General features: G+C 37.8%; 1 protein-coding gene across 1 annotated transcript in view; it reads left to right on the top strand.

Annotated features, from left to right (window-relative positions):
- The window catches only part of VAV3 (vav guanine nucleotide exchange factor 3), a 415,772-nt gene that overhangs the window by 343,234 nt on the left and 56,547 nt on the right, over positions 1–15,991 (top strand). Inside the window, exon 20 of the mRNA XM_062191859.1 lies at positions 5,026–5,162. Within this exon, the coding sequence (XP_062047843.1) occupies positions 5,026–5,162 (137 nt within the window). The remainder of the gene's footprint in view (positions 1–5,025; positions 5,163–15,991) is intronic.

Genomic DNA, 15,991 nt, shown 5'->3' with positions numbered 1-15,991 from the left:
ACCCAGTCATTTGAAACAAGATGGAGGCATCTGGAAAACATCATGCTCAGTGAATTAAGCCAGTCCCAAAGAGACAAATATCATTTCTTTTCCCTGATCGGCGACAACTAACTGAGCACCAAAGGGGAAACCTACGGAAATGAAATGGACACTATAAGAAACAATGACCTGATCAGCTTAGGTCCTGACTCTAGATATAGAATGTAATACTTTATCCTTATACTTTGCGTTTCTGTGTGGGCACAAACTGATGAGCTCTTTACTAATGATATACTGAAGTGATCCTCTGTATATAAAGAGAATTGGAAATGAAAAAAAAAAATAACAACCTGGTATTGAAGGGGAAATGGCATAGAAAGTTAATTAATTTGAAAAAAAAAATCATGTGGGTTCTCTGTCTTTAATGTGCTGTACATTGCTATTTGATGCTATAATTAGTAATCCAATGGTAGTTTTTTTCACTTTGTAGTGCTATATGGGCAAAATGTTGAAAACTTTACCTAATATATACTAAGCTGCTCTTCTGTATACAAAGAGAATTGAAAATGAATCCTTACATGAATGGAAGGGGAGAGGGAGCGGGAGAGGGGAGGGTTGCGGGCGGGTGGGAATTTACGGGAGGGGGGAAGCCATTGTAACCCATAAGCTGTACTTTGGAAATTTATATTCATTAAATAAAAGTTAAAAAAAAAATCTGCTGGGCATATTTTGTAAGGGGAGAAGAACTACACTAAATCAACAATAAATGGTTATTCGAAATGTGAACATCTGTAAATCTAATTTCTTCTCTGTGCTTGATCTCATTTATGAAGTGTGATGCCTGCTGTGATAGTAGATTGTGTTAAGTATTCTATTGATGGTTGAGCACTGATGTGAAGTTTAACTCATTCTCTCTTTTTATTTTAATTGCATTTATTATTTATCAGCTAACGTGATTATATTCACAGCACTGTTACTGTGACTTTTTTTGTGAGAAGGAAGAATATAAAGGGACCTTTTGGAATGCAACCATTTACCACCCCCCAAGGATTGTACAACACCTACTATATGCTAGTGTCATAAGCAAGGGAAAATGTCAGAATTCATCATGTCACTGTGCCTTTGTCTTATTCCTCTGATCCTTTGATCTCTGTAGCATTGCAGCCCTGACAGCAGATCATGATCATGCTGAGAGATTGAAAGGCTGGCCAATTATGAATAAATAGCCAACGATTACCCTAACAAATAGCCCAAAATATAAATTCCTTTATTTCACAAACTTGTAACTCATCCCACAAAATTATCATATGAGTCAAACACTGGGCTTTGTGAATTCTTTATGTCTGAATTGAGGCTAGCAACCATTTCTTTTGGGTATTACATGGGCTCAACTATTATTCTTGGCAGGAGTTATACATTTTTTTGTTTTAGGTATAAGGTGAGCAACACACTTATTCTGGTATACTACTAACTAACTTTCCAAGTGAAACTTATATCTAACCAAGAAGAAATTAATAGCCAGAAAGATAGCCTATGAAAAAATCAGGAATACATGAACTATAAAAACAAAGTACATCATTCTGATTTTCATAGGTAGGTCTTATTTCTTGATCATACTATGTTAATATCTGTGTCGTTGTCTATTTAAAATATTATGATTTTACCAGGCCATGTGCTGCATTCTGGTCCATCTAAAAAGATAAATGAGGCAGCACTGCTCCATGCTTCACATCTCAGCATCTATGTAACCTGAGTGTGTGTATATTTTTAAATTTTTATTTCATTTTTTTTCTGAAAGGATAAGAGAGACAGAGAGCTTACAACATCTACTGGTTTACTCCCCAAATGCCTGCGACAACCTGGATTGGACCAGGCCAAAGCCAGGAGCCTGGAATTTATTTTGCCTCTCCCATGTGCAGAATAGAAACTCAAATACTTCAGCAATTCCTGCTGCCTCCCAGGATATGCGTTAGCAGGAAGCTAGAGTCAGAAGCAAAGTCAGACTCAAACCCAGACATTCTGAGATTAGATGCCAGTGTCCCAAGCAGTGTCTTACCCCAATGCTAAATGCCCACCCCATGTCTAAAAATGTCTTTGAGACACAGAGAGAGCGAGCTATCATCCCTAAATGCTCCAGTGATCAGGGCTGGGCCAGGCCGCGCTTGGAAGCCAGTAACGCAGTGCAGGTCTCCCATGAGAGTGGCATGAACCCAATTACTTGAGTCATCATCATTGACTCCCAGTGTCTGCGTTAGCAAGAGGCTGGAATCAGGAGCCAGAGCTGGATTTTGAACCTAGGTACTATGATATAGGACATTTTGACATCTTAGTTGTTTTAATTCCATATGTATATACGTGAGTGTTGAAATATCATCAAAGTTAAGTTTTTTTTCTAAAAATTCTATGAATTTTTAATCTTTTTTTCAAGAATGACTAATTTGTGCATGTGGGCAATAAAAGAGCTGCTGTGTCCATCATTTGTCACTTGGCACTGCTGCTGTTTTCCCTTTATGGGGCTTGGCAAGAGACAGCTGCAGAGAAGGCCAGGGCTCTTGACAGGCCTCAGTATTTGATGTCCATGAGCCATTTCAGGTTTAAAACTCTTCTTTCTTACCTCCAGCCTCTATTTAAAAATTGGCATAAAAGTGAGATTACCCAGGGAGTCTACCAAATGCAATACTTTTCTGGCCCTGGAAATGCTCAGTAAAATAGAGGCTAACTGTAACTCTCTCCCCAAACGTGGATTAACTGCCAATGCAACAGTCCGTTTTTCAAAATTCTCCTTGATCCTACATCCTCTGCTGCCTATTGATTGATCATTATGTCACTTATCATGTGTTTAGGATATTTAGGTATTTTTTAAGTTAGCAATGGTAACTACTTAGGCTGTTAACAGCATATGAAGAACAAGCCTGATAAACACTTCACCCAGAAGAGCTCTCTTGCTGGGTGATGCTTTTGGGAAAGACAATAAAGTCTGCAGGTTGTGTTGGGGCACTACCTTACAACATCTGGTGGGGAAAGAGTCCATGAAAGATGCAGGATGAAAGCCAGACCTCCAGGGGTTCATGGCACAAGAACTGAAGCGAAGGGGAGATGGAGCAACACGTAACATGCCTGAACAAACACAGCGGCTGAATTGGGGTTAAGGGCACAGTGTTTTCCAGTCTTCTGCCTTCTGATTGCCTGCATTGATAAAACAATGTTGACTTAAACTTTGCAGTTCTGTTTAATTTGTTTTCTCCCCTTTGGTACGAATGTTGATGTTGAAAACTTTAACTATTTGCTGGAACATTTCATGTAGCTTTTGAGGTCTTTTCTAGGGGACTTGCACCTTCAGGACCCAATAGCAGTCACCCACCTTTGTTTTTTTATTTATTTATTTTTTATTTGACAGGTAGAGTTATAGACAGTGAGAGAAAGACAGAGAGAAAGGTCTTTCTTCCATTGGTTCACTCCCCTAATGGCCTCTACGGCCGGTGCTGCGCGGATCTGAAGCCAGGAGCTGGGTGCTGCCTCCCAGTCTCCCATGTGGGTGCTGGGACCCAAGCACCTGGGCCATCCTTCGCTGCCCTCCCAGGCCACAGCAGAGAGCTGGACTGGAAGAGGAGCAACCGGGACTAGTACCCAGCACCCCAACCGGGACTAGAACCCGGAGTGCCAGTGCCACAGGTGGAGGTTTAGCCAAATGAGCCACGGCGCCGGCCCTATCCACCCTTCTTTATTTCATGCAGCATTTTCAGCAAGTTATGGCTTCCGTATGGGCAGTCATTAGAATTAAAATTCCGGATATGTAATAAGTAATGGCTCAAGCCCCCAAATGTGCAACACATATGTTTATGAGTGATATTTCTCTCTAGAAAAGGGCAGCTTCACCCTTAAATGAAAAAGTGGGTGTGGGCCGGCGCCGCGGCTCACTAGGCTAATCCTCCACCTTGCGGCGCCGGCACACCGGGTTCTAGTCCCGGTCGGGGCACCGATCCTGTCCCGGTTGCCCCTCTTCCAGGCCAGCTCTCTGCTGTGGCCAGGGAAGTGCAGTGGAGGATGGCCCAAGTGCTTGGGCCCTGCACCCCATGGGAGACCAGGAGAAGCACCTGGCTCCTGCCATCGGAACAGCGCGGTGCGCCGGCCGCAGCGCGCTACCGCGGTGGCCATTGGAGGGTGAACCAACGGCAAAAGGAAGACCTTTCTCTCTGTCTCTCTCTCTCACTATCCACTCTGCCTGTCAAAATAAATAAATAAATAAATAAATAAATAATTTAAAAAAAATTAAAAAAAAAAAAGAAAAAGTGGGTGTGATGTTGTCCATTTGTGACCAATATTGGTGCAATTAGGCCTGTGTGCAGTTGAAGCTGCTATTCTCAAAAAATGAAATATTGAACTGAGGGCTTCATTGCACATTCAAAGAAATACAAAGAGAAAGGATGGATCTGTATTTCAAATATTGTTGATGCTATTGGTTTAGACATGTTCCTTTTATTGGGTCTGTTTTGCAAGCCTAAATTTGAGCCTGAAGAGTTTCTCCATATAAATGTCTTAAGTATTGCAGTGGCACATCCATCACCTTTTTGCTTTTGAATTACAAAGATAACCTTAAGATATGAGCCTTATACTGGGCAATGTTATCCATACACAGAAGGGGTGAGCCTCCATGGTGATGAAATCAGCCAAGGCCCAAGAGGAAAGTAATAGGCAGAAAGGATAGAGTTGATGAAAAAATTGATTCTTTTCCATTAAACCCTACGTGATGTGTTTTTTATGAAGCAGGCATCCGCCAAAAGAAATATTTTTTCAATGAAAAAGAGATTGATGCTAAGGGAGAGGAAAAGTATGTAAGAAATCAGTGTATAAATACGTGTCTTATTCCATCACCATCTCAAATAATGAGAAAGTTGAGAAGCACTGCGTTGAATGACTTCAAATGTTTACTTGGATTTAGTGGTATTAAATTTTTTTATTGTTAATAATAGTATTTTTTTAAAAGTATAGTTAGACTTCACACACTATTGCTTTCTGAGTTCTAAAATGTGTGTTGCTTGTTTTCAGGTTTACCGAAGATGCAAGTCATTAGGAACTATATGGGAACACCACCCCCCGGCCTTCATGAAGGACCCCCCTTACATATTCAGGCAGGGGATACTGTTGAACTTCTCAGAGGAGATGCACACAGTCTGTTTTGGCAGGTATTTGTCCAAATTACAATCTTTTTAAAAGGTTTAATGGATGATTTATTACTGCTTATAGAATAAAGCTCTTCTCTTTAGAAACTGATTACATACTTCCAGCTTCAGAGATTTTACATGATGTGAAATAAAAACAATTCTTAACCTTCCCCATATTTACCAATGCCAAAATAGCAATGAGCATTCATGTATTGAAGAAAAATAGTGCCAGTGCTGTGAGTCATAATTAATATTTTTATTAAAAAATCATACTTTGCCAGAGCATTACTTTTCCAAACCTAGTACTTGTGGGCATGATTTCATTTGCATGGCTTTCATACATTAGCAGTTAACTTCAGGGAAACCAACTAATTAGCTTGCTAGTGGCCATTTGTGGCCATATTTGGTTTTTGCCCGCCCACAGTACATGAAGTTCTCAGAAGTACTTAATGCATCACTCACGAAACATGCAAAACCTGGAAAGTAAATGAGCATGTTGATGTTTGCTGGTGGTGAGATCTTTTCTAGCCAGTATGCCTGTATTTGGTTCAAGGATTTTGTTAATTGGGTAAAATACGGTATCATGTTAAGATCTGATTAAGCTGGATAATAGAACTCTATTGTTCATTAAATTACTGTGTCTCCTTGTGCATGTTAAAGATGCTTCCCCAAAAAGCTAATAAATGTTAAAAATCTATTTTGAGGAACTGGGGATGATGATCAATAGATTAATGCATGAGTTAAATTTGGTTGGGGTAAAGAGAGAGCAAACAGGAAGAGTGTGGGAAAACATTCTGTTGTACTCACATGTATGTGATAGCTATTTTGTTTATTTAAAACTAGGCTGTTGTCTACCCTCTTGTTATGTAAGAATGCCCCTGGATGGAGCTTTTATGTGCAACCACCATTTTGACTGCTGTAGCCAGTGCCTTTTCCAATGTTCTACCATTCTTAAGTATCCTATTGTTCTCAAAGCTCATCCTCCCCAGTTCTACTCCTGCATTGTTGAGGCTAACAACAAAACATAACTGCATTTGTACTCATAAGATTCCGTTATGCAACACTTATCTTTCACCTTGGATTTTCCATCTTGTGTTCTGTCAGTTGGTTCTTGTCCCTAAATTTTCAACTTCCTTCTCTCAACTGCCACCTTGTCTATAGAGTATGAATATGCTCAGACTCTACTTTAGAACACATATAACTCAAACTTTTTCTGGTTATGTGAGGCTGTCTTATCCTCTCATACTCTTCCCACTCTCTTTCTCTTCCATGCCTAAAACTAAACTTGTTGAGATAGCAGACTACACTCGATATCTATCCTTCTGTTCTTACTCATAATTCAGACTCCTACAGCTCCTACAGGAACTGCTGCAACTTGGATTACTGTGCCACTTAACAAACCAAAACAAAATTTACTTTTGTGATATGCTGACTGTACATATTTAAAGTATACAGCTTATTATGTTTGTGAAATGTATATATAAATGAAATTATCACTAATTATCAAAATAATAAATGTATCTGTCAGCCCTCTCCCCAAATTTTTGTGCCCATTTGTAATCATCATGCCCCTCTTGCTGTCCCCTCCATTCCACCCTGTCCCAGTTCTCAGGTGACCACTGCTCTGCCTTCAGACAGTAGATGAGGTTACACTTTTTATAGTGTTATGGCACATCACATAGTATGTAGTCTTTCTTTGTGTCTCTGTCACTCGGCATGATTATCTTGAGATCCAACCATGTTTCTGTGTTTAAAAACAGTTTATTGCTGATTATGATTTCATGGATACAGCATGACTTGTTTGTCATGTGTTCTTGGACTTTTCAAGTTACCATTTGTTTAAAGCTTCTATGAACATTCAAATAAGTTTTATATGAACTATGATTTCATTTTTATGGAAAATATCAAGAGGAATGAGCAGATCAGAGGTATATATCTGATTGTTTTCAGAAATTACAGAACTTTTTTCAAAGTCACCATACCAATGCTATATTTCTATCAGCTGTTCAAGTGAGAGTGCCCCATTTCCTTTACAACATTGTATATGATTAGTCTTTTTACCACTGTGGTTTGAATTCACTTCTTTTTAATGACTAATAATGTTAGGTATGTTTTCTTGGGCTTGTTTACCAACCATGTACCTTCACTGCTGAAATACTTGTTCAGATATTTCATCAAGTTTTTTTAAATGAGTTTGTGGGTTTTCTTAGTATAGATTTTTGAGAGTTCCCTTTCTACTTTGGATAAAAATAATAAAATTTGCTGATCTGTAAGTTTTCTCTTGATCTGTAGCTTATCTTTTTATTCTATTAATAATTTTGTAGACACAGTAGAAGTTTACTTTTGATATAGTCAGTTTGCCATTTTATTTTATGGATCAGCTGTAGGTAACCCATCTGTGAAATCTTAGCCTATCCCCAAATTACAAGGATATTTTCCTATGTTTTCTTTTAGAATGTTTGTAGTTTTCAGTTTTGCATTTAGGTTTATTTATCATTGTGAGTCATTTTTGTGTATTGCATGAGAGGTGTACATTTTTTGGCCCATGGAAACTCAGGCATTAAACCAGCATTTGTTGAGCAGAGAGTTATCGATCAACTTGGTTGTCTTTAAACTTTTGTAGATAAAGAATTACCCTTAGTTATAAGTGTAGGTCTGTTTCTAGACTCTCTATTCTTGAACCTTGATCTCTTTGACCATCTGTGTACTAATATGATGCTGACTTGATTATTGCAGCTAATAAGAAGTCTTGAAATCAACAGTGTTTGTCTTCCAAAATTTATTTTTTCAAAACTGTTTTAACTATTTTTTAAAGATTTATTTATTTATTTGAAAGTCAAAGTTACACAGAGAGAGGAGAGGTAGAGAGAGAGAGAGAGAGAGAGAGAGAGAGAGAGTCTTCCATCCTCTGGATCACTCCCCAATTGACTGCAATGGCCAGAGCTGTGCCTATCTGAAGCCAGGAGCCAGGAGATTCCTCCAGGTCTCCTACGTGGGTGCAGGGGCCCAAGGACTTGGGCCATCTTCTACTGCTTTCTCAGGCCATAGCAGAGAGCTGGATCAGAAGTGGAACAGCTAGGACTCGAACCGGCACCCTTATGCAATGCCAGTACTGCAGGCAACAGCTTTACCCACTACGCCACAGTGCCAGCCCCTTGGCTATTCTTAATTCTTTGCATTTTATATGAATTTTAAAATCATCTTTTCAATTTCACTAGTAAAATCCTGCTGGAATTTTGATTGGGGTTACATTCAGTTGTAGATCAATATTGGAAAATTTACAACATTGAGTCTTCTGATCACTGAATTAGGTATACTTTCTGTTTATTTAGATCTTTAATTTCTCAGCCATGTTTTGTAATTGTCAAAATTAAGGTCATGCAGTCTTTTGTGAAATTTATTGCAATTATTTCTTATTTCCTTTTGATGCTATAGTTTTAATTTCAATATCTGCTGTTTATGGCAAGTATATTGAAATGCATTTAACTTTTGCATGTTGAATTTTCTCTTGTAAGTCTGGTTAAATTCATTTGTTCTTGTAGATTTTCTTCCTGATTCCAGCAGGATTTTTATATAGATAATCATGTTATCAGTGAATAAACAATTTTACTTTTTCCTTTGCAATCTGGATGCTTTTACTTTTTAAAAAATGTGTTTATTTATTTGAAAGGCAGTCTGTGTGTGTGTGTGTGAGAGAGAGAGAGAGAGAGAGAAAGAGAGAGAGAGAGAGATCTTTAATCTGCTGATTAACTCCCCAAATGGCTACAACAGCCAAGTGTGGGCCAGGACAATGCTGGCCCCCAGCCTTTCATTTTCTTGCCTTGTGGCAATGTCTAGAACATCCAACAAAATGTTAAATACAAATAGTAAGAGTGTACATCCTTGCCTTATTCCTCAATTTAGAGGGAAATATTTAGTTCTTTACCAGTAAGCATGATGTTATCTTTAGTTTTTCATTAATACCCTTTATCAGGTTGAGGATATGTCTTCTAATCCTAGTTTGCTGAGAGTTTTTAAACAGTAATGGATGTTAGATTTGGTCGAATGCTTTCTGCATCAAATGAAATGTTTATATCATTTTTCCCTTTTTCCAGTTTATTAATATGGTGGATTTCATTGATTTTTTTTTTCACTTATTAAACCCAGCTTGCTTTCCTTAAGTAAACCTCAACTGGCAATGATATATTATCCTTTTATATATTTTTTATTTTCTTGAATTGTTTTTGTCTTTTTTGGATAACATGTAATGCTCAAGGAAAGAATTGGAACTATTCTCTTCAATTTTCTGTAACAGGTTTTCTAGAGATGGCATTATTTCTTCCTGAAGTGCTTTATAGAATTTGTCAGGAATGTTATCTAGGCCTTAAGTTTCCTTAGTAGGAAGATCTTCTTAAACCACAATTCAGTTTCTGTAATATAGGGCTATTCAGGTCATCTGTTTTTTTCTTGAGATTTGATAGTTTGAGTTTTTAGGGAATTTGTCCATTTTGTCCAAGTTGTCAAATGTAATGGCATGAAGTTTTTTGCAGTGTTCCTTCTTTATCCTTTGAATATCTATAGAGTTGGTAGTGGTGTTATTTATCTCATTTCTGAGATTGGTACTGTCCTTTGTTCCTCTTCAGTCTGATTACATGGTTATGGATTTTATTGATTTTCTCGTAGAACCAGATTTTCATTTCATTGGTTCTTCTATTGTTTTTCTTTTCTTATATCATTGATTTCTACTCTGATATTTATTATTTTTTTCTTCTCCTTGCTTTGTGCTTAATTCGCTCCTTTTTTCCAGTTTCTTTTTTTTTTTTTTTAAGATTTATTTATTTACTTGAAAGTCAGAGTTACACAGAGAGAGAAGGAGAGGCAGAGAGAGAGGTCTTCCATCCGCTGGTTCACTTCCCAGTTGGCCCCAACGGCCAGAGCTGAATTGATCAGAAGCCAGGAGCTTCTTCCATGTCTCCCACGCAGGTGCAGGGGCCCAAGGATTTGCGCCATCTTCTACTGCTTTCCCAGGACATAGCGGAGAGCTGGATCAGAAGTGGAGCAGCGGGTCTTGAACCAGCGCCCATATGGGATGCCAGCACTGCAGGCAGAGGCTTTACCCGCTACACCGCAGTGCTGGCCCCATTTTTTCCAGTTTCTTAAGGTAGAGTGTTTGCTTATTGATTTGAACACTCTCCTTTCTCTTTCCATTATAGGCAGTAAGTTCTATAAATTTCTAAGTACTGTTTTTGCTACCACTCAAAAATTTTAAAATGATAGACCTTCATTTTCAGTCAATTTGAAATATTTTCTAATTACCTGTTCATTTATGTCTTATGGGTTATTAATAAATACATTCTTTAGTTTCCAAAAAATTTAGTAATTCCTCATAGTTCCTAATTTCTAACTTAATTCTGTATCATAAAAGAACATAGCTTGTATGACTTGAATAATTTAAAATTTATTAAGAATTGTTTTATGACCCAGAATGCGGTCTATCTTGATGAACTTTTTGTGTGCATTTGAACAGAACATGTATTCTGCTTTTGGGAGTAAGAAGTTCTACAAATATCAGTTAGGTCAAAGTAATTGATAGTGTTGTTCAAGTACTCCATCTCCTTAGTGATTGATGACATAACCATCCAATCCATCTACCCTCCTACTTGCAGGTCTGAAATCTTCGTAAAGTCTCTTCTTTCCACTCACTCTCTTCAGTCACGAAGTCTTCCTCATTTTATGTTCTAAATCACTCCCAATGAATTTCTTCTCCATCTCCCCTCTAATCAGTTTTCGCATGATCTCTGCGATTGCCATTTTCTAACTGATTCCTCACCTCCAAAATTTGCCTGCAACACTCACCAACAACCCCTGCAAAATCCTGATGCAACTACATACCTCTTGCTAAAGTCTTTCAGCGTCTCCTTTGTAACCATACGTAATTCACATCTTAGCATTAATGAATTTGTGACCTGGAGGATTTGTGCTGTAGTCCCTGCTGCCTTCTCTGACTTCAGATCTTACCATTCTCCCACTAATTATGTTTTCATCATCACTCTCACACACCGCTACCTCCCACTCCTTGGCATTTCACTTGGAGTTCTACTGCGAAATCTGTCCTATCTTATCTACTCTTTTACTCCTACCTTAATTTGGATATAATTGGGCAGAATTCCCTCTTATTTTTTAAAAATATTTATTTATTTATTTGAATGGCAATTATGGGGTGGGGCGAGGGGGTTTCATCTGTTGGTTCACTTCCCAGATGGCTGCAGTGATCAGAGTTTTGCTGATCTGAAGCCAGGAGCCAGGAGCTTCTTCTGGGTCTCCCACATGGGTGCAGAGGCCCAAGGACTTGGGCCATCTTCCACTGCTTTCCCAGGCCATAGCAGAGAGCTGGATCAGAAGTGGAGCAGCTGGGACTCAAACTGGTATCTATATGGTATGCCAGCATTACAAGCAGTGGCTTTACCTGCTACACCACAGCGTCAGCCCTCTCTTATTTTTTTTTTATAATTTCTTGCAATAATAGTGGCAACAACAGCTCTAACAATTAATATTCATCATATATTTTCATGTACAAAACAGTGTTCTAAGTGTATTTTACATATATTAACTCATGTAATACTAATGAAAATTCTATAAAAATGTGTCAGTGTTATTATACTCATTTTATAGATGAGCCAGCTGAGGCACTGTAAGTTAGGTGACTTAACCAAAGTCACATGACAGTAACTTGGCAGAGCTGGGTTTGAACCTAGGAACTCTTGCCCTAGAATTCAAGAATTCTTCCGTACCACAGACTGCTGCATCCTCATTGGTCATGTTATCCGCGATTAAGCTTCTTAAGGGAGGTGAATGAGGCTTATGTGCTCTGTAAGATAAGAAGGTAGCTGTCTCTGATTCTAAAGAAACCAGTTTCTTAGGCTTATTTTACTACCATCAAGTTTGTGACAGCATCTCACTTTGTGTTTATTATAAAACAGTTTGTTATTTTCCATAATTTATTATTTAGACTTATGTAATGGGTGGTATAAAAGCAGAAGGTGCCAGACCTTCTTAAGTGTTACATATAGACCTGGTGCCAATTACTTCTGCTGTTGGTTAAAAATATGACCTGAAGGGCTGGCGCTGTGGTGTAGCAGATGAAACTGACTGCAGTGTGGGCATCCCTTATAGGCACCGGTTCGAATCCCAACTGCTCCACTTCCTATCCAGGTCCCTGCTAATGTGCCTGGGAAAGCAACGGAAAATGGCCCAAGTACATGGGCCCCTGTACCCATGTGGAAGACTCTAAAGAAGCTCCTGGTTCTTGGCTTCAGATTAGCCCAGCCCTAGCCCTTGTGACCATTTGGGGGGCGGGGGCCAAACAGCAGATGGAACATTCTCTCTCTCTTCTCTCTTCTCTCTTTCTGTGTGTGTGTGTGCGCAAGTCTGCCTTTCAAATAAATAAATACATCTTAAAAAAAATAACATGCACCAGCCCAGGTACAAAGAATGTGGATTCTGCCAATTGAATACTTGCAAAGTAACAATGTACCACAGCCAAAACACATTTCTGAAGCTGTCTAGCAGTTCTAAGAATAAGCTGATTTTTAAGCAGTTCCCCATGATATTGAAAGCCAATCAGTACCAATCTCTTGTTGTAGAGGAAGGCTCTGAAGTAGTCAAGCCAAGCACTAAATGTTGAAGATTTTGGTGATATAAGTGTATAAGATACTATAAGATCCTTGAGATCATTCTGAAAGTTGTAGAAGTAGGTCAGCAGGAATCTTGGAAACATGCATAGTATGTGCTTAGAGGCATTTATTTTAAGAGAGAATTTGGGGGGCCTCATATTTTTCAGTCCCTGTTCCTTTCTTTTTTAAAAAAAAATATTTACTTATTGATTTTGAAATAGGTACAGAGATTTTTTTTTACCAATAACTTAGACTTGTAAAAAAAATTGTACAAAATTGTGTGGTATCCTTTTTTCATTTTCCTCATTTGTTTTTTCTCACATTATGTTTAGATAGCGCTTTCATTTTTTTAGTGGTGTTTTCAAATTCATTATTTCATTTAGTCCTCACAGCACACAGATTATAATTCAAGTTCTGTGACAACCACCCTAAGTACTCCTTTTACTAAATTGTGCTGCCTTCTAGTCTTTCTAGACACAAAGAAAGACATTATTAGTTGTTATTTCCTCTTAGCTGCCTGGAAACATGAAGATTTTCTGGTGTGATGGTAGAATAGCTTTGGAAATACTCTGGAGAACTGTAGGGAGAATGAGAGTTTTCGAGTGACAAAGTGTGTGTATGTGTCTTTATAGGGGGAGCTGGGGTGTGTAATGGTTAGGGAAAAATAAGGTTAGTGTTTAGAACAGAGAAAAACAATTAGCACATTTATTTCAGATCAGCAAGTATGTATCGGGTGCCAACTCTGCATTCACTGCTCAGATGCTGCTCACACTTCAATTATCAACTCCAGTCAGTGGTTTGACATTAGGTCTCCTGTCTTCAGGAGAAACATTCATGCGTGCTGGCAGCTTGTGGTATGTTTGACTTTTCAGACGTGTTAAAAGTTCATCTGGTGTTTGTAACATGCATGTAACTTAAGTTAGGATTGTCTTATGAATACCTGTAAGCCAATCAAAGGGTTTTTAGTTAACAAACTCTATCCTTAATAAAAGAAACAGTGACAGAGTGAGAAATACTGGATTCAGGTCATTCATTTGCAGCCAGAGAGCAAGATGTCGTGGGTCGAGTCATTCACTCACTCCGTAGCTTAGTTTTTTATATGTTACATGAAGAGGGCTGAACCAGACCAATGTACAGAATCCTCACTGAATCACTTAGGGGGGCCTTTGTAATTATGTCAGTGCACACTGACTTTTGAAGATCAATATACAGATGACTTGGGTTGAACCCAAGCATGAGTAATTTGTACTAAACCAAAGATAAATCTAACGTGAGCCGTTAATTAGATGATTCAATTAATAAGACTCCATGGTAATTATGGGCATTATCCCCTGCTCACTATTTGGTCATAGAGAGTAAACTAACTTATTAAGCATAGCTACAAAACAAAATAATACAGTGAACTCAATACTTTATGATAGGTGCTACACAAAGAATATATTTCCAAAGAATTAGTGTACAATGAAAATGTATTTGCCACAAACTTCCTACTGGACTTATTCTCTTTGATTTAAAAAATATTCTACTTCTTATAATGGCTCAATGCTGTCTGAATAAAATTAGCTTTTGTTTCAGAGTAGACTTGAGGAAGATACATGTAAGAAACTAGCTTGAGACTGCACTTACAAAATGACATGATCTTGAATGGCATGCTTTTAAAAATCCTGAGCAAAAATCTTTTCTCCATGTTGGGTGTAAATGTATGAAGAAATGTACTGGTTGATACTTCAGAGTCATATGGTCTGTAGATGTGTTCACAGTGGTTCCATGTATGATAATTTGCTGAGCAGTACAAGTCAAAAGAAGGCATGTACTTTATGGTTTACACCCTAAATTATGTGACTGTTCAACTGGGGATTTTTTTTTAAATTGCATGTGAGAACATAGCTTTTCAGCACTTCTTTTTGATCCTTATCCAATCTTAGTTGAGATTGCACATAATTAGTACCAGAGAAGCAAGATAAAGTGTTTTTTCTTTCCTGTACTAGAATTTGGAAAATCATAGTACATTTTGTTGAGTAGTAGTTATTGGTTCTGCCATCTGCTAGCAGCATGACCTTAAACACTCTGTTGGCCTCAGTCTTACATCTATCATCTGTAAAGTGGGAGTAATTATAATCACAGCACATAAAATAAAAATATAAGGAGGAATTCTAGCATAGTGAGCATTAAGCTGTAACTCTTATTCATCCTTCCACCTACCATCCAAATACTTAGAAAGTACCTACTGAGTGCCTGGCTGTGATTCATATTGTTAGGACCAGGAAATAGACAACCAGGTACCAACCTCATAGCATTAATGACCTGTTGAATGATTAAAGTTCAGGATAGGGGATGCACTTGGTCTCTAGTTTGAGTTTTATATTAAGAGTTTTTTAAATCATATGTCAAATATATCTAGTATTAAGCCTGTAGGTAAAAATCTAGAATACTTACTGTGATGTTACTATGGCCTTCATTTGCATTTCAGAAATATCTTTTGTACTAGCTAAGTGCTTTGTCTTCTTTGGAAATTTTCAACAACTTGTGCTTTCTAAACTTTATACCCTGTTTTTTTTCCCAAGTGTATCACTTCACTCATTAATGTGGAAAGTCAGATTTTGTTATAGACTGTCATGTTTTCTACATATTCTATGTCCAGAGAATACAAATTAGCCTCTACTATCTTTCAGGAACTTTCTTTCTTTGAATAGCTATTAGTCTAGTCTATATTATTATTATTATAACAACAGTAATTTCTAATGCTATTGAAGTGAATGGGCTCTGCATTTTCATTATAACTTCTTTCAAACAATGAATTGTCAATTGAGTTGTAAAAATGTGCTCTGTTCAATCTTTGCATTGAAGGAATTCATTCTGGCAGCTTTTTCTTTGTCTTCTTTTTCTCTTTTCCTTTCCTTGAAAGCTCTATAAAATTGTCTTCAACTGAAATGAATATAAAATAGGAAATTGGCCATTTAGGGTACATTTCTTAGTGCAGGTGTAAGCCATAGTTTTCACTGAGTATATAAATGTCATTGACTGCTTAGGGGTAAACCTGTTGCTTATAGGTCTTTGTTAAAATACATGATAATAAAGGCTTAATAACAGCAGAGAACATCCTTCATGCTGGAAGAGATTGCATTAGGAACTTTGTTTTCTCAAGAAAGATAACAGATTATACTTACCAGAGAAGGGAGAGCAATAGAAAGAAAAAGG

The sequence above is a fragment of the Lepus europaeus genome, chromosome 5 (genome assembly GCF_033115175.1).
Source record: "Lepus europaeus isolate LE1 chromosome 5, mLepTim1.pri, whole genome shotgun sequence".
In the NCBI taxonomy this organism is placed as follows: Eukaryota; Metazoa; Chordata; class Mammalia; order Lagomorpha; family Leporidae; genus Lepus; species Lepus europaeus.
Note: the sequence above shows the minus strand (reverse complement) of the source record. Positions and strands in the feature narration are given on the sequence as shown.